The sequence below is a fragment of the Anolis carolinensis genome, chromosome 2 (assembly GCF_035594765.1).
Source record: "Anolis carolinensis isolate JA03-04 chromosome 2, rAnoCar3.1.pri, whole genome shotgun sequence".
NCBI lineage: Eukaryota > Metazoa > Chordata > Lepidosauria > Squamata > Dactyloidae > Anolis > Anolis carolinensis.
Window position 1 is genome coordinate 217,384,615 of NC_085842.1, and position 17,897 is coordinate 217,402,511.

Here is a 17,897-nt window from a genome sequence, read left to right on the forward strand (position 1 = left end):
CTACACCATCCTGGTGGTTCATTGTATTTTATTTTACTTTTACCTACTTTATGTTTTAATGGGCTTTTATGCTTAATGTAATGTATTGTTTGCATAATGTGATTTTACTGTGTTTAATTCATTGTAATATGTTTTAATTGTTGTACTTGTTTACTGTTTTCAGGCCGTTGTCCCGTGTTAGCCGCCCTGAGTCCCTGCGGGGAGATGGTGGCGGGGTAGAAAAATAAAGTTACTTACTTACTTACTTACCTACCTTTTTCTGTTCTGCTACTACAAGGATTTAACCCATTGCGCCAAGGGGGGTTCCTCCTTAGTGGTACCTTTTCTAGATTCAACCCAGCCCCATTAAAGAAGGTGCTCCACTTCCAAGATTATTTGGTTTCACATTTCTGCCCCCTTTTAGAGCTCTACAGTAGGCATCGTTATTAGAAATGCACCCAATATTTCAAGTCTTGCTACACTACAGATCTGCACAACGCATCACAATACTGGCAGTTTCATATTTTAATCTCTCCCTAAATACTTTTGGTATGGAATTTTGCTTTTTTCATGGTTAAAACATATGAGGTTTTCATAAACGTTTCCACCACCACCCTACACATTCATCCCTTTCCTGGTCAATCACAACTTCCTCTAATCCTAAAATTATACTTCCTTACACAGAGCTGTCAGAAATATTAAAAATTAGCTAGGTATTTTTAATTACAAAAACGTTAGTCATGCACTGAAAATAAGCTAACGTTGCCCTGCGGAGAGCAAGTAGGCCAAAGCCTGTTTGTTAGTGGGCCAAAGCTAGTGTCGTCTTGAGGCCTCAATGAGAGAACGCCTCTGTGTGAGGTAGAAGTCAGTGTTAGTCACAGTGAGAGAAGGCCTCTGTGTGAGGTAGGCCTGGTGTGAGAAGCTTCAGTGAGGCTCCAGTGTGAAAGCTGCTGTGTGTAAAGCTACTGTGTTAAACTCCTGTGTAAATTTGGTGTGAGAAGAGGAGGCTCTGTGAGAGCGAAGCTGTTTATCTGCATGAGAAAGAAGCCCAGTGTGGAAGCAAAGAAGGAAGTATAAATAGTGCAACCATATTATTTTGCTATAAAGAAAAGCCTCCTAAGGAAGAGATAACATTGGTCTGTGTGTTTTTGATCACCACTTTTGGCTACTGGTGCTGGGTCACACTGCTTTTAGTAAGTTCCTCTGATATACATTTAAGGAAAAGGTCTTTTGTTAATAAGCCCACTCGCCCAACAAGAGATGCATTTTCCACTTCACTGTCCATTTATCTAGAAGTTGTTGTTTTTTCCCAAGAGGAGGATCTTGTTGGAGTGTCTTGATATGATTTTCACAATTCTGCACAGATAGTGTCAGGCTTAGGACACAATCCATATAGTGTCAGGCTTAGGACACAATCTTGACCAGCAGGCCAACAAGATACCCATGTACATACATACACTCAAACACAATAGCTGTAGAAAAAGATTTTTTCTCTCTTTAATGTTCTCATTTCCAGACATAGCACATCACATAGGACTTTTCTGTGATTTAGGTGCACAACTAAGCAAAACGCGGGGAGACAGCTGAGGTGTAGGAAATGGTCAGCTTGTTCTTCTTCCCCACAAGGAGAGGCTCTCACCGTGGTGTGTACGATGTGGTCCGGGCAGGGAGCATTGACACAAGTCATCTAATAAGCAGGCAGAAATCACAGAGTCCAGCCTTCAAGCCCACTTGGCACCGAAAGAAGGTTCAAGTTTTGCAGAGGTAAACCGTTCCAGTTCTGCATGTAGGCAGTGTGAGGAGGAAAGAGTTACATCTACTAGGAAGCCACAATGGGTTGGGGGCATCGTAAGGCAAACCCTAGGGAGGAGCAGCTACAATAAGGCGGGAGCCTCCCCACTAAATCCCATAAAAAAGTATGGGGGAGGTGGGAGGTAAAAACCAGGGAGGCAAGGAAAGAGAGAGAGAAAAAAGAAGTCCCGGGAGACCAGGTTCCCCTGGGCCTCTTTCTCTAGCTCCACCTCCAAGGGTGGAGGGATTTGGCATGGCAAAACGCCTGCAGTGGCTCTTTGTCCCCTTCTGCCCCTCATGGCCATAGCGAGGATGTGGGCTCCTCACAGCCACATGCCCACTCCTGACCCAGGAGGCGGGAGATGTAGATTGGGCAGGACCTCCCCCATTATCTTATGGAGGCATCATTTGGGAGGTTGTGATTGGACGCCTCCGCTTCCTCGTTTGGGGCCGATTCACTGTTCGGTACCGGAGTGAAAGCAGGAGATTTTCTGAAAGAAAAAGAGGGCGGGGGTCACATGGGCACTAGGTCTGCAGGAGAGGGGCATCCATCAGGAAGGGGAGACACAAGGCTCACAGGGCAGAGAAACCACAGAGCTTGAGAAAGTACACTAAGCACCCTATAGCAGAACACTGCTGGAAGGTAGCAAGCATTGCTTGCTTGGCAGCTACACTGAAAGCCTGTTGGCGGGCACAGAGACAGTCTGAGGGGGCAAAGGGAGTATCTGTGGGATCTGGCCAAGTCTGGGGTTGCATGAGGGTGAGGAGCGGGGCAGGGTGAACATTCACCCAGCCCAGTGCTGCACTGAATTCATTGTCCCATAAGCTAGTGCAAAAGCCCAGCAGGTCAGCGATGCTTCTTTTGTCCGGAGGATGGAGGTTCTTTCAACTGCGATCACATCTCTCAAAACTGCATCACCTTCTAGAGACACATGGCACGAAACACAACTCCCACGAATCTGCAAGGGGGGGTTACAGCCAATCACTCGGAATCCAGTCTAAATTTGCCACCCCGCTCCGATGCAATACTCCTCCCACAAAGAAGGAGACCCACAAGTCCCTAAGGCCAGCCCTTTACTCTTCTCTGCTGACCCCAATGTGTTTCCCAATGCTAGAAGAACCTGTCAGAAACATTAAAAATTAACTAGGTATTGAATTACAAAAATGTGAATCAAGCACTGAAAGGGTTAAATGGATGAAATGACTTAGCAAAAGCTGTAGTTCAATATAAGCAGGTGTGCCTGTAAAATAGTAGGCCTCAATGTGAGAGAGGCCTCAGTGTGAGAGAGGCCTCGTGAGAGCAGCACCAATGTGAGAAGGCTTGGTGTGAGAAGCCCCAGGTTGAAAGGCCTTGTGTGTGAAACTCCAGTGTGAAGGCTGCTGTGTACAAAGCTACTGTGTGACGCTCCTGTGTAAGTCCGGTGTGAGAGGAGGAGGCTCTGTGACAGCAAAGCTGTTTATCTGCATGAGAAAGAAACCCAGCGTGGAAGCAAAGAAGCAAGTATAAAGAACTTTGTTTGTGTTATGGAAACCTTGATTTTGTAAACAGAGCAACCATATTATTTTGTTACAAAGGAAAGCTTCCTAAGGAAGATATAACATTGGTCTGTGTGTTTTTGTTCTTTTTATCGCTTTTGGCTATGGTGCTGGGTCATACTGCTGCTAATAAATTAATCTGCTGTGCATTTACGGGGAGGGTCTTTTGTTAATAAGCCCATTTGCCCAACAGAACCACACTGCCAGCCCATCCCCAGTCACTCACCTATCTCCAGACTGTGTGATGAGCCGGCGACAGGTCTCCATCTGCACATCCAGCCCACGCTTCATGCTACACATCTCCATGTACTCGTGAAGATGTCGGTTCATGTCATTCTTTGCTGTTGCCAATTCCAGCTAGGTCAAAGAGGAGTGACAGAAAGAGTGATCCTGCTGGCCACATTCAAACTTCTCTATTAAAATCATCACCAACTCCCTGCCTCTGCTTTGCTCTGAGCAAACGTTTTGCCAACCCCACCATGATACATGCTAGAGTTAGGCTTCCTCTGAGGTTCCCCTTTCATTGCAGTCTCTCAACTCTATTCTGTTCTGTCTGACTTCATCTGGAATACTGCGTTCTAGGCAATACAATTCAAGAGGGACATGCTGGAATGTGTTCAGAGAAGAGCAACCAAAATAATCAAAGGTTTGGAAGCCAAGCCCTACGAGGAATGGTTGAGGGAGCTGGGTATGTTTATCTTGGAGAAAAGAAGGTCAATAGAGGACATGACAGCCATGCTGAAATATTTAAAAGGATGTCACATTGAGAAGGGAGCAAGCTTGTTTTCTGCTCTCTTGAAGACTAGGACTTTGAGCAATGGGTTTAAATTACAGGAAAACAGATTCTACCTGAACATTAGGAAGAAATTTTTGGCCGTAAGAGCTGTTCAGCAGTGGAACTCTCTGCCTTGGAGTGTGGTGGAAGCTCCTTCCTTGCAGGCTTTAAAAAAGAGTCTGGATGCCCATCTGTTAGTGATATTTTGATTGTGTTTACTTGCATGGAAGGGAGGTGGATTGGGTGGCCACTGTGGTCTCTTCCAACTCTATGATTCTATTACCATCACACTCTAGTGCAGATATCAGAATTGGGTAGCGCTTCAGGAGTCACTGAACTCTCAGCGAGCCTAGCCTGGATATCCAATAGTGAAGAATGCTGGGAGATGAAGTCCAACAACATCTGGGAAATGCACCATTACTTTTTCTGCTCTTAGGTGACAAAAGGAAAATCCCCAAAACTAAGGCTCCTTCTATACTGCCCTATAAAATTCAGATGATCTGCTTTGAATTGGATTATATGGCGGTGTAGACTCGTATAATCCAGTTCAAAGCAGATAACGTGGATTATCTGATTTGATAATCTGGATTATATGGCAGTGTAGAAGCGGCCTAACACTGTGTCTTGCAAATCAAGGGAATGGCATGATTCTGAAAGGCTGGTGACCAAAGGAAAGGAGGGCATTTCATCCCCACGCCCAAAGAGTCCTATATGTGTGTCCTTTAGTTTTTTCCGTATCATTAAATAGTTGCTATTTGTCATCATAGGAAAAGGTACAGCCCCATAGTAGTTGAGGGAGAAGGTAGGATATCTTTCCTGGAAAACCAGTTTTGTATTCTTCACATACCTAACGAGTAAGACCTAATGTTTATATTGTGTTTGTGACTGTTGTTTATACAGTAGAATCTCACTTATCCAAGCTAAACGGGCCGGCAGAAGCTTGGATAAGCGAATATCTTGGATAATAAGAAGGGATTAAGGAAAAGCCTATTAAACATCAAATTAGGTTATGATTTTACAAATTAAGCACCAAAACATCATGTTATACAACAAATTTGACAGAAAAAGTAGTTCAATACGCAGTAATGTTATGTTGTAATTATTGTATTTACGAATTTAGCACCAAAATATCACAATATATTGAAAACATTGACTACAAAAATGGCTTGGATAATCCAGAAGCTTGGATAAGTGAGACTCTACTGTAGTTTTAATCGTTTTAATCTATTGCTATATGTGGTTAATTTGATATGTAATGTTTTATACATGTAAGGCATTGAATTTTGCCAAGGCTTGTGTTGTGAACTGCTTTGAGCCCCTCAGGGGTGAGAAAAGCAGTATATAAATACAATAAATAAATAAATACCCTGGCACAATGAAAGAAATTGATAATTAAAAAACCCAAACAATAACATGCTGTATAATCAATGAAGAATGACTCAAAAAGCCTTCCTTCAAGTCTACGAAATTGGGCAAGGAGAAAACAAGGGAAGTGCAAGCGAAACTGAAAATACATTCATAGTACTGAACAACTACAAACTATAACCAGTGTTTATATGTCTGTGAATTGATTGAATAGACTACTTATTAGAGGTCTCAAACATATTTGATGATTAAGTTCCCCAAACCTTTAAGAGTTAGCAAATTGTGGGGACAAAGTGACCTACAATAGCATTAGTTGGACTTATCACAATTCACTAATAGAATGTCACCCGCAGTCAATTAAAATGGGCACATTCATTCATGAAGTAGTGTTGGTACCACTCATACATTCATTCTGGCACCATGAATACTAAGTAGCAAGTCAAAGACCCCTTCTTTCCTTGCTCTGCACCCCCCCCTCTCATGTCTCTATTTCCTTATGTCACTCTTCTCCCACCTCAATTTGGCCGATGGTTTCTTGATATTCCTTCTCTCTGCTCTTGAAGAGTGACTCGGTGTCCTTGATCACCTTCTCCAAACTGTCATCCGACTGCTGTCAGGGAAAGCAGAGGTGCCCCAAAAAGAGGGAAGAAGAAGAGCAGACATCACTGGTTAGAAACAAAGGTTACGGAAGGATACAGCAGGAAAGGGAGGGGACTGCAGAAGAGCCTGTTTTGAAAACCTTCTTTATAGCATGTTCATCCAACTTACAGTTTAATTTAGTTGACCACTGTTGCAAAGTTAGAAATACAACTCAGGGCATTCCTATCTTGAATTCTGCCTCCACTGTAGTCATCTCTATGCATTTGTGGGTCTGGCATTCACAAATTTAATTATTTTAGGGCTTGCCACCTGCCTCTAAAGCCCAAAGCCAATGTGTGGCACTCTGTTACCAGAAGCTTCATGGAGCAGGGTAGTGACCATCTGAGTTCCCTCCCTCCAAGTCCACAGTTTTTTAAAAAATATATATTTATTTTAAGACATATACATACACAACATTTCCCATTCCCACCATGACCACGAGGATTGTTTTCTTTTACATATTAATCCTTTTTGAGACGATCCTTATAAATTCAGACACTATATAACATTTGTATCCTATTTCTTATGGCCTGATCTCTAGACTTATTCATAATATAATTCTTGACCTGGTTCCATCTTTTTTCAGCTTCTCGTATTCTACTTTCATTACCTTTTGAATCATTTAATTTTGCATCCATAATTTCAAATTCCATTTGGCCCACCATATACTGATACCATTTATTTACTGTCCACTTTGATTTGTCTTTCCATCCCAATACTATCACTGCTTGCGTGCACTCAATTATTGATTCCTTTGTTTCCCTGTAATTTCCCATTCCCTCTCTTTGTACTAAGACTACCATTTCTTTTGTAATCACCCAATCGATCCTTAACATCTGGTTTGACACATTTTGTATAGTTTGCCAGAAGTATTGTACCTGTTTGCATTCCCACATCATGTGCATAAACTGCCCTTTCTGTTGGCATCCATGCCAGCATTACCTGCTCCCCTTTTAATAATAATATGCTAATTGACAGAGTGTATGATACTACTTATGTAATATTTTCCTCCTCATTTGTATTCCTCGTCGACCCTGTTGTCTCTACCACTTGTCTCATATCTTGTTCTGTAACTTCTTGTTCTGTTCTGTCCATCCGCCTCTGAAGCCCAAAGCTGCCATATGGCACTCTGTTCCCAGAAGCTTCGTGGAGCAGGGTAGTGACCATCTGAGTTCCCTCCATCCAAGTCCACTGGTTTGTAAAATTTGGGGAAGTGCGTTGGGGACTGAAATTGCTGCTTGGCCACTCATCTCCCTCCTCCTAAAAGTCTACGAACTAGTAGACTTTGGTAAGATGGGGAGGATAGCAATTGAAATCACCGCTACTCCACTCCCCATGATTTTGGAGAAGCAAAGCCGTACCACCACCTCCCTTGCACCTTCCATGCCTCACATTTTTTCCAAATTCACAGGGATTCTCTGTCCCTAATCCACACAAATGTGTACACTATTTAGGGAAGCTTCACTTTATTATGTAGTTGCCCCAAATATGTGACTAAGAATTAGTAATTTGAGTTGCTGCAAGTTTTCCAGGCTGTATGGCCATGTTTCAGAAGCATTCTCTCCTGGGGTTTACATATCTATGGAAAGTCCAGGGTGGAAGAAAGAATTCTTGTCTGTTTGAAGCAAGTGTTAATGTTGCAAACCCCACTTGCTAGTTTCCAACAGACCTCACAATCACTGAGGATGCCTGTCACAGATGTGGGCGAAACATCAGGAGAGAATGCTTCTGGAACATGGCCATACAGCCCGCAAGACTCACAGCAACTCAATGATTCCGGCCATGAAAGCCTTCGACAACACAATTAATAATTTACTTTACAGTGGAAATGAATGAGAAGTTCTTCAAACATTGATAATGTTTATCACTATAGTCTTATAAATTGTTTTCCTCTTCCCTTCCCTGTCCTCTACCTTCAAGTGATTCTGTGAAGGAACTATTTTATTCTTGGGTCACTGAGAGTGATTCTATACTGTAATAATAATAATAATAATAATAATAATAATAATAATAATAATAATAATAATAATAATAATAATAATAATAATGCTTTACTTATACCTCGCCACGATCTCCCAGAGGGACTCAGGGCGGCTTACAAAGCATTCAAAAGTGCAACATACAAAATACAAAAAAACTGCAGAAACAATTACATAAAACAAGAACAGCCAACATAAATATATCACTTCATAAAACCCACTGGTTGAAATCAGTAAAATACTGCAATAGCTGCAGGTATATAACAACAATAGTCAATCTCAGTCATGTAAAGTGCTTGGTGAAATCTGTGGGCACTCACATATGGTCATTAAAGACATCTAATTGTTTTATTGCTTTGTTACTGTTATTTATTTGTTTTATCGGGCCAGGCCCCATGTAAGCCGCCCCGAGTCCCTTCGGGGAGATGGGGCGGGGTATAAAAATAAAGTTGTTGTTGTTGTTGTTGTTATTATTATTATTATTATTATTATTATTATTATTATTATTATTATTATCTAAATACTGTATATACTTGAGTATAAGCCTAGTTTTTCAGCCCTTTTTTTAAGACTGAAAAAGCCCCCCTCGGCTTATACTCGGGTGAGGGTCCTGGTTGGCTAATATTTGGGTCAGCTAATACTCGAGAATATATGGTACATTTATTATTTTTCTCTATTATTATTGGTATTATTAAATTTATTATTTTACTCTATTATTATTACATTTATTATTGTACTCTATTATTGTTGCTACTATTACATTTATTTACTCTATTATTATTATTATTATTATTATTAATACATTTATTATTTCACTCTGATCTTATTATTATTATTACATTTATTATTCTACTCTATTTATTATTACATGTATTATTTTCTTGTATTTACTATTATTATTACATGTATTATTTTACTCTATTATTATTAAAAGGATACATAAGCACATTTACATTGAAGAAGATGAGAATAATGATTTAATCAGTCTTATCTTAAATTAGAGCTTGATGTAAATATTCAAAAACATTTAACCTACTGATGCCTCAATTAATGTAATTTTTTTGTATCTATTTTTATTTCTGAAATTTCCAACCCTTGGCTTATACTTGAGTCAATGATTTCCCAGTTTTTCTGTGGTAAAATTAGGTGCCTCGGCTTATATTCGGGTCGGCTTATATTCGAGTATATACGGTCTGGGCAAAGGCTTGTCGAAAGAACCATGTCTTTAGTCGTGTGTGGAATTAATGCAGTTTTACGTGACTTTAGTTGTGTGCGGAATTAATGCAGTTTTATGCGACTTTATCGGCAATGTTTCAATACTGTGGGATCATGGGAATTACGATTTGGTGAAGCGCCAGCATTATTTGGGAAAGAAGGCTAAAGATGTTATAAAACAACAACTCTCATGATTTCACAGCATTGATCCATGACAGTTAAAGTGGCGTTAAGCTGTATTTTACAGTGTAAATGCACCCTGAGTCCTTATCTGTAAGATTTATTTATTTACATCATTTCTATCCCGCCTTTCTTTACCCCAACTATAATTTCCTCTCTTTGCAAGATTATAATGAGGCTGTAACTAACAATATGTAAGTGAGCCAAAAAGCACCCTGAACAAAGAAAGAGCTCCCTAGCAGTGCACTGAATAACTTAAGAACTGATTTGGTGTAGTAGGATTGGAAGGCAAAGAGGTCCCTACCTCTCCCTGGGCCTCGGCTGCAGCAATCGCGTAGCCAGAGAAGTCCTCCCACAGCAGCAGCGTTTCCTCCGTCTCCTCCCAGGTGAGGCTGTCACAGTCATCTTCAAAGTCATACTCCCTCCTGGGAACATAAGCAGAAACTGTGTATCAGCACAAGAGAGCAGCAGATAGGACTTTCCTTGGAGGGAAGAATGTGAAGAACAGAGGAAGACATCCCACTGCTAACTTGAAATATCAGGTTAGAGGAGAAGCTTCTCAGGATCCTTCAGTCTGGAATGGCCTGACTCTCTTGTCTAAGGGCTGGAATAGGTGGGAATCTTATCATCACCATTGCCATGGGTACCATTGGCAGTTGTTTCACTTCTATATACACATTGTACATGATCTGATGTAGTCATTGGAAGGTCTAAGGTACGATAATGCAATTCATGTTATCAGAATGTGTCATGAAATATGATGTATGGTTTGAATGGAACTGTATGAAAGATGTATGAATGGGGCTTAATTGGGCTGAAGACACAATTCTAAAATATTGAGACCTGGAAAACCACTACAGTGTTCCCTCACTAATCGCTGGGGTTAGGTTCCAGAACCACCCGCAATAAGTGAAAATCCACGAAGTAGGGATGCTATATTTACTTTAATATTTATACATTATTTTAGTAGTTATACACTGTTTTAAGTCTTTTATCAACCAATCGTGTTTTGATAAATCACCTCCTTCTCCTCCTGTTGCTGCTTGGGCTCCTTTTCTCTCCCTTTGGCTTCTTCTTCCTTCCTTCCTTCCTTAGGTTGTAAATTGTAATTTTTATGATTTATAATAGTCTTTTAGAGTTTGTTGAAAAACCGCGAAACAGCAAATCCGCAAAAAGTGAACCACGAAGTAGTGAAGGAACACTGTACACCTAGGAACTGTAATTAAAAGTTGCTGATCCCTGCCTTTCTTTTTTCCTGTTGAGTTACCCATACTTTATTTATTACTCTCCCTATTAAATTTGACATTTGTCTCCCTTTCACGAAACCACGCTGATAGTTCTTTATATATTTATACATACAACTGTTCATTCTGTTGGCCATTATGGCTGATAATATTTTTGCATCTTGATTTATTAGCGATATAGGCCTACCGTGTTTCCCCGAAAATAAGACAGTGTCTTATATTAATTTTGCTCCCAAAGATGTGCTAGGTCTTATTTTCAGATGATGTCTTATTTTTCCATGAAGAAGAATTCACATTTATTGTTGAACAAAAAAATTAACATTTATTATATACTGTACAGTAGTTGCCATCACAAACCAGCATAACCAGACAAACTGTGATTCCTATCAAGAATTAATTGTTACTACCATTATTTCCATGTACAATAATCTATGGTATGTACATTTAACGATCCTGCATGCTCTGGTGTTGTTTGGCGGGCATGCTTCCAAACAAAAACTTTGCTAGGTCTTACCTTCAGGGAAGGCCTTATATTTAGCAATTCAGCAAAATCTCTACTAGGTCTTACTTTCAGGGGATGTCTTATTTTCGGGGAAACAGGGTATACGAGCTTGTATCTGTTAAGTCCTTATCTGGTTTCGTTATCAGTATTATCAGGGATTTCCTCCATAAGTCTGGTATTTTCTCCCCGCACAATATTCCATTATATAGCTCCAATAATTTGGGGATCAGCATTTCTTTAAAAGTTTTATAAATTTCTGAACCTAGTCCATCCAAACCTGGCCTTTCCAATCTTTAGTTTTTTAATAATTTATTCCAGGGATACTAGCCCTGGATATATTTAAGGCGTCTGATTGAATGGAGTGGACGACATTAAAAACAATTATGATTAAATTTGGAATGGGGAATAAAATGAAAGGATTGATAGAACAATATTATTCAAACAATACAGCGATAGTAACAATTAAAAGTTGCTGATGAGAATTGTGACAGATGAGTAACTGTTGACCTTGCTGACCTGATAAACTTTTGGTGAAAAGCAACGTGTTCACATTATCAGAGACAATGGCTCTTTAAGTTAAGGGAAGGTTTACAAGGTTCCTTACATTAAGAAGGAAGTCAACACAAGCTCCTTACATTTATCAACACCAATTATGAAGAGTCAACAGCAGGGGTCCTCAAACTTTTTAAGCCGAGGGCCGGTCCACAATCCTTCTGACTGTTGAGGGGCCGGATTATCATTTGAAAAAAAATACAAATAAATTCCGATGCACACTGCATATGTCTTATTTGTAGTGCAAAAACAACAACAACAACAACAACGAAAGAACAATGCAATATTTAAAAATAAAAACAATTTTAACCAACATACATTTATCAGGATTTCAATGGGAAGTGTGGTCCTGCTTCTGGCCAATGAGATAGTCAAGTTAATTAGGGTTGTTGTTGTTGTTGTTGTTGTGTGCCTTCAAGTCATTTCAGACTTTGGGCGAGCCTAAGTCTAAAATTTATTTATTTATTATTTACTAGCTGTGCCCGGCCACGCGTTGCTGTGTCTGAGTCTGGTGGTGTTGGTCAGTCTACATTAGGTTGTATTGATGCTGTGACCTCCACCCTTCTTTATACTCACATTAGTAGTAGTATTTGAAGTCTGTTACCTTCTTCAGTTTTTGTGTTGATTGATAATTGCTTGAGATCCCTGTTGTCTTTGGTTTGTTGTTAGTTGTAATGTCTGATTCTGCTGAGTGCGGTTTATATTTTTATTGTGGTACAATAGTATTTTTTTTTGCCTGTGTAGGTGTTTATTATTGTTGTTGTTGTAGTGATTATGAAGGTTGGATAAGTTAGATGCTACTGTATTGTTTTTTGGAGGCCCAGTGTAGCACTGACTGGCCTCTCAGCCTCAGTGCCTGGCTGTTTCTTGCCTGTGATGGTGTTGATTCTTATTGTTGTTGTTGTTGTCATTGTTATTATTGTAATTGTTTTTTTGGAGGCCAAGTGTGAATGTAGGGATTGGGGAGGTGGATGAGTTGTGTTGTCAAATTTTGTATTTGTTATAGTCACAATGCGTTGTTGTGAGTTTTGTGGGTCCGGATTGTGGTTTTGTGGTGTGGTTGTGTTGTTACAACTGAGAGGCAAGGCTTTTGTGTTGTGTTGCCAAGTTTTGTATTTCTGGGGCATTTAGTTAGGTGCCAAGTTTTGTATTTCTGGGGCGTTTAGTTGTGTTGTTATAGTCATGATGCACTGTTGTGAGTTTTGTGGGTCCGGATTGTGGTTTTGTGGTGTGGTTGTGTTGTTACAATCGGGAGGGAATGCTTTTGTGTTGTGTTGCCAAGTTTCGTATTTCTGGGGCGTTTAGTTGTGTTGTTATAGTCATGATGCGTTGTTGTGAGTTTTGTGGGTCCGGTGTGGTTGTGTTGTTACAACTGGGAGGCAAGGCTTTTGCATTGTTTTGCCAAGTTTTGTATTTCTGGGGCGTTTAGTTGTGTTGTTATAGTCATGATGCGTTGTTGTGAGTTTTGTGGGTCCGGATTGTGGTTTTGTGTTGTGGTTGTGTTCGTACAACTGGGAGGCAAGGCTTTTGCGTTGTGTTGTCAAATTTTGTATTTCTGGGGCGTTTAGTTGTGTGCCAAGTTTCGTATTTCTGGGGCATTTAGTTGTGTTGTTATAGTCACGATGCATTGTTGTGAGTTTTGTGGGTCCGGATTGTGGTTTTGTGGTGTGGTTGTGTTGTTACAACCGGGAGGCAAGGCTTTTGCATTGTGTTGTCAAGTTTTATATTTCTGGGCGTTTAGTTGTGTGCCAAGTTTCGTATTTCTGGGGCGTTTAGTTGTGTTGTTATAGTCACAATGCGTTGTTGTGAGTTTTATGGGTCCGGATTGTGGTTTTGTGGTGTGGTTGTGTTGTTACAACCTGGAGGGAAGGCTTTTGCGTTGTGTTGCCAAGTTTCGTATTTCTGGGGCGTTTAGTTGTGTTGTTATAGTCATGATGCGTTGTTGTGAGTTTTGTGGGTCCTGTGTGGTTTTGTGGTGTGGTTGTGTTGTTACAACTGGGAGGCAAGGCTTTTGCATTGTTTTGCCAAGTTTTGTATTTCTGGGGTGTTTAGTTGTGTTGTTATCGCATGATGCGTTGTTGTGAGTTTTGTGGGTCTGGATTGTGGTTTTGTGGTGTGGTTGTGTTGTTGTAACCTGGAGGCAAGCCTTTTGCATTGTGTTGCCAAATTTCGTATTTCTGGGATGTTTAGTTTTGTTGTTATAATCACTGCGCAAACAACTTTATCATTTTATATATATAGATTTATTTACTGCATTTATTTACTACATTGGTATCACACCCTTCTCACCCCAAAGGGGACTCAGAGTGGCTTACAAATTATATGTACATACAATATATTATATTATTAGCATAGCACAATATTAGCATTATATATTACTATATTGAACTATACCACTATACTGTAATATTATTAGTAATATTATATGTAATATAGAATACATAATCAATATTATTATATGGTATTATTAGTGTTATATTGTATTACATTATAATATTATTATCAATATTATATGTATATACAATATATTATATTATAAAACTGAGGGCGGGGGCCAGGTAAATGACCTCAGAGGGCCGCATCCGGCCCCCGGGCCTTAGTTTGAGGACCCCTGGTCAACAGCAACATCTGCCAGGAACTGATATGGAACCAGGATGTTTCAGGTTGGAAAAACATCTATCATTCATTTACAACTTTGAAACAACATCAGCAAGAAATATTGCTATATAAAAGACCTTCTATGGGGCCCCTGGTGGCACAGTGTATTAAAGCGCTAAGTGCTGAACTTGCAGACCGAAAGGTCGCAGGTTCGAATCTGGGGAGTGGAGTGAGCGCCCGCTGTTAACCCCAGCTTCTGCCAACCTAGCAGTCTGAAAACATGCAAATGTGAGTAGATCAATAGGTACCTCTCTGGCGGGAAGGTAATGGCACTCCATGCAGTCATGCCAGCCACATGACCTTGGAGGTGTCTACGGACAATGCCGGCTCTTCGGCTTAGAAATTGAGATGAGCACCAACCCCCAGAGTCAGACACAACTGGACTTAATGTCAGGGGAAACCTTTACCTTTAAGAGACCTTCTAATATTCCAAAATTGTGATAGACAGCTGCACTGTTCACCCACCATGCTCTTTGGAAAGAAATGGTGTGCCTTGGGAGTGTCAGATGTGCTACAGGAAAGCAAGACTCTGGACACTTGCCTCCTTTTCTCAAGGGAAGAGACAGGAGTGTGATTTTGGATAGTCATGATGTGTTTGCAGGGAATCGGTTTCTGCTGTAGGAAAACAGGGATCTGATCCTTGGCATTGTTCTAAGGAAAAGATGATGTCTTTTTGGTGTTTTGGAAGTTTTAGAAGCAGGGAAGGAAGCAGGGTCTGGCCTAAGCAGGTGCTTCTCCAAGGAGGGAGAAAGGATATGGTAATCTTTGGATGCATGAGGATGAATGAATGTGAATGTGGTAATGTGAATGGTGAGTAAAAAATGTAATTCCCCTTTGTTTGTTAGCCAATGTAATTGTAGGTTTGGATTCAATGTAGTTACATATAATCTGTATGACTGTATGTCCAATGTTGTTCTTTGTGTAAAACTTCTGATGAACCCTCTTACACTGAAATTGCAATAAAAGAATCTTTGTTTAAAAAGTATTCATTGCAAATGCACATACGATAAGCTAAGCAAGTCTATAGGAAATATAGAATCATTCCTTCTTTTTATATCCAAGTACCCTAACAAAAATCCCACAGTATTGTTGCTGTGTGCCTTCAGGTCATTTCTGAATTATGGTTACCCTGGTGGCGTAGTGTGTTAAAGCGCTGAGCTGCTGAACTTGCAGACCGAAAGGTCCCAGGTTTGAATCCGGGAAGCGGAGTGAGTGCCAGCTTCTGCCAACCTAGCAATTCGAAAATATGCAAATGTGAGTAGATCAATAGGTACCGCTCCGTCGGGAAGGTAACGGTGCTCCATACAGTCATGCCGGCCACATGACCTTGGAGGTGTCTATGGACAATGCCAGCTCTTCGGCTTAGAAATGGAGATGAGCACCAACCCCCAGAGTCGGACATGACTGGACTTAACGTCAGGGGAAACCTTTACCTTTACCTTAACGGTATCAAGTGGTTTTCCTAGCAGGATTTGTTCAGAGGAGGCTTGACTTGGTCTCCTTCTGAGGCTGAGGGTATGACTTGCCCAAGGTCACCCCATGTGTTTCCATGGCTGAGTGGAGATTTGAACCCTGGTCTCCAGAGTCCTAGTCCAACACCCAAAGTACTCGCTCCTTATTGCCTCTTGCAAAATGCTACCCCATCACATCTTGATTAAAATTCTAGAAGTGCCAGTGAGTACCAGTTATGACTGTCAGAAATATTAAAAATTAACTAATTATTTTTAATTGCAAAAATGTGAGTAAAGCACTGAAAGGGTTAAATAAGCTAGCGTCAACCAGAGGAGGGTGAGTAGGCTGAAGCCTGCTAGAGTTAATGGACCAAAGCTAGTGTCCTCCTGGGAAGTCTCTGTGAGAGAACGCCTTGGTGTGAGAAAGGCCCACTGTGAGACGGCCTTTGTGTGAGATGCTTTGATGAGAAAAGCTCCAGGTTGAACGCCTCTGTGTGTGAAGGCCTAGTGTGAAGGCAGCTGTGTGTAAAGCTACTGTGTAAAGTTCCTGTGTAAGTTCGATGTGAGAGGAGGCTCTGTGGGAGCGAAGCTGTTTATCTGCATGAGAAAGAAGCCCAGAATGGAATCAAAGAAGGAAGTATAGAGAACTTCATTTGTGTTATGGAAACCTTGTTTTTGTAAATAGTGCAACGATATTATTTTAGTATAAAGAAAAGCCTCCAAAGGAAGAGATAACATTAGTCTGTGCGTTTTTGTTCTTTTTATCGCTTTTGGCTACTGTGCTGGGTCATGCTGCTGCTAATAAGTTACTCTGCTATAAATTTATGGGGAGGTTCCTTTGTTAATAAGCCCACTTGCCCAACAAAAGCTTACCTTATATACTCGAATATAAGCTGACCCGAATATAAGCTGAGGCACCTAATTTTACCACAAAAAAGCTGGGATAACTTATTGGCCCGAGTATAAGCCGAGGGTGGGAAATGCAGCAGCTACTGGTAAATTTTAAAATAAAAATAGATCCCAATAAAATTACATTAATCAGGCATCAGTAGGTTAAATAATGTATATATACTGATATAGATATACAGGTACATGGATCTATATGTATATAGGATTTGCAAAGACCTGCAAACATATGAGGGGAAAATTCACATATAAAATTATATATATAGATAGATATATAAGTACATAGGGACTGCAAATGCATGCAGGGGGTTAATCCCTATATATCTGTAGGAGAGTTTAACAAATATTTCAGGGAGAAATGCTTTTATAAGATTAATGGATATATATTTTTCTTCTTTCTGACTTGCAAGGGTGCATTTTTCCCTTTTCAAAACATTCCCTTGGTTAAGAGCGAGGGAGGCTTTGGAAAACACACTGATAAGGGAGGGCAAGAAAGAAATATATCATACTAGCTGTGCCCGGCCACGCGTTGCTGTGGCGAAGTATGGTGGTATGGGAAATAAAGTATTGAGGAATTGGTGGTAGTTAAGGTCAAGGGTAAAGGTTTTCTCCTGACATTAAGTCCAGTTGTATCCAATTGTATACTGAAGTGGATTATATGGCAGTGTGGAGTCAAGATAATCCAGTTCAAAGCAGATAATATAAGATTATAAATGGGTTATATAGCTGTGTGGAAGGGCCTTGAGTCTACACTGCCATATAATCCAGTTCAAATCTGATAATCTGCATTTTATAGGCAGTGGGGATGAGGCCTAAGTCAGGCCTAACTGTGCCTGTCCCCCGGGCTGCGTGGGTTGCTAGGAGACCAAGTGGGCAGAGCTTAGCCTTTTAACTGGCAGCAACCGGATAAAAACAATTATTCCTCTCCCTCTAATTAGGATTTTTTCTTTTCTTTTTGTTGTATGAACGTAGAGGCATGGATGAGGGGTTGTGCTGCCAAGTTTAGTGTTTCTGGGATGTGTAGTTTTGTTGTTTTGTCCTAGGCCGAAATTTCATTACCCTTTTATATATATAGATATTGCAAGCAATGGCCTCCAGGTTTTGTTGCCCGGCCTCGATATTGAC

At 40.5% G+C, this 17,897-nt stretch overlaps 1 protein-coding gene across 5 annotated transcripts in view; it reads right to left on the reverse strand.

The window, feature by feature from the left end:
• Window positions 1–1,452: 1,452 nt before the first annotated feature.
• Window positions 1,453–17,897, reverse strand: part of iffo1 (intermediate filament family orphan 1) — a 39,756-nt gene continuing 23,311 nt past the window's right edge. For 2 of the 5 annotated variants that reach the window (XM_008119282.3, XM_062971766.1), the window contains exons 6-9: window positions 9,764–9,884; window positions 5,961–6,053; window positions 3,533–3,663; window positions 1,453–2,261 (exon numbers count right to left, since the gene is read on the reverse strand). In XM_008119282.3, coding sequence (XP_008117489.1) covers window positions 2,159–2,261; window positions 3,533–3,663; window positions 5,961–6,053; window positions 9,764–9,884 — 448 coding nt within the window. In that variant the 3' untranslated portion in view covers window positions 1,453–2,158. Of the gene's footprint in view, window positions 2,730–3,532; window positions 3,664–5,960; window positions 6,057–9,763; window positions 9,885–17,897 lie in introns of all 5 variants that reach the window. The other 3 variants (XM_008119281.3, XM_008119280.3, XM_062971767.1) reach the window with 2 other exon arrangements.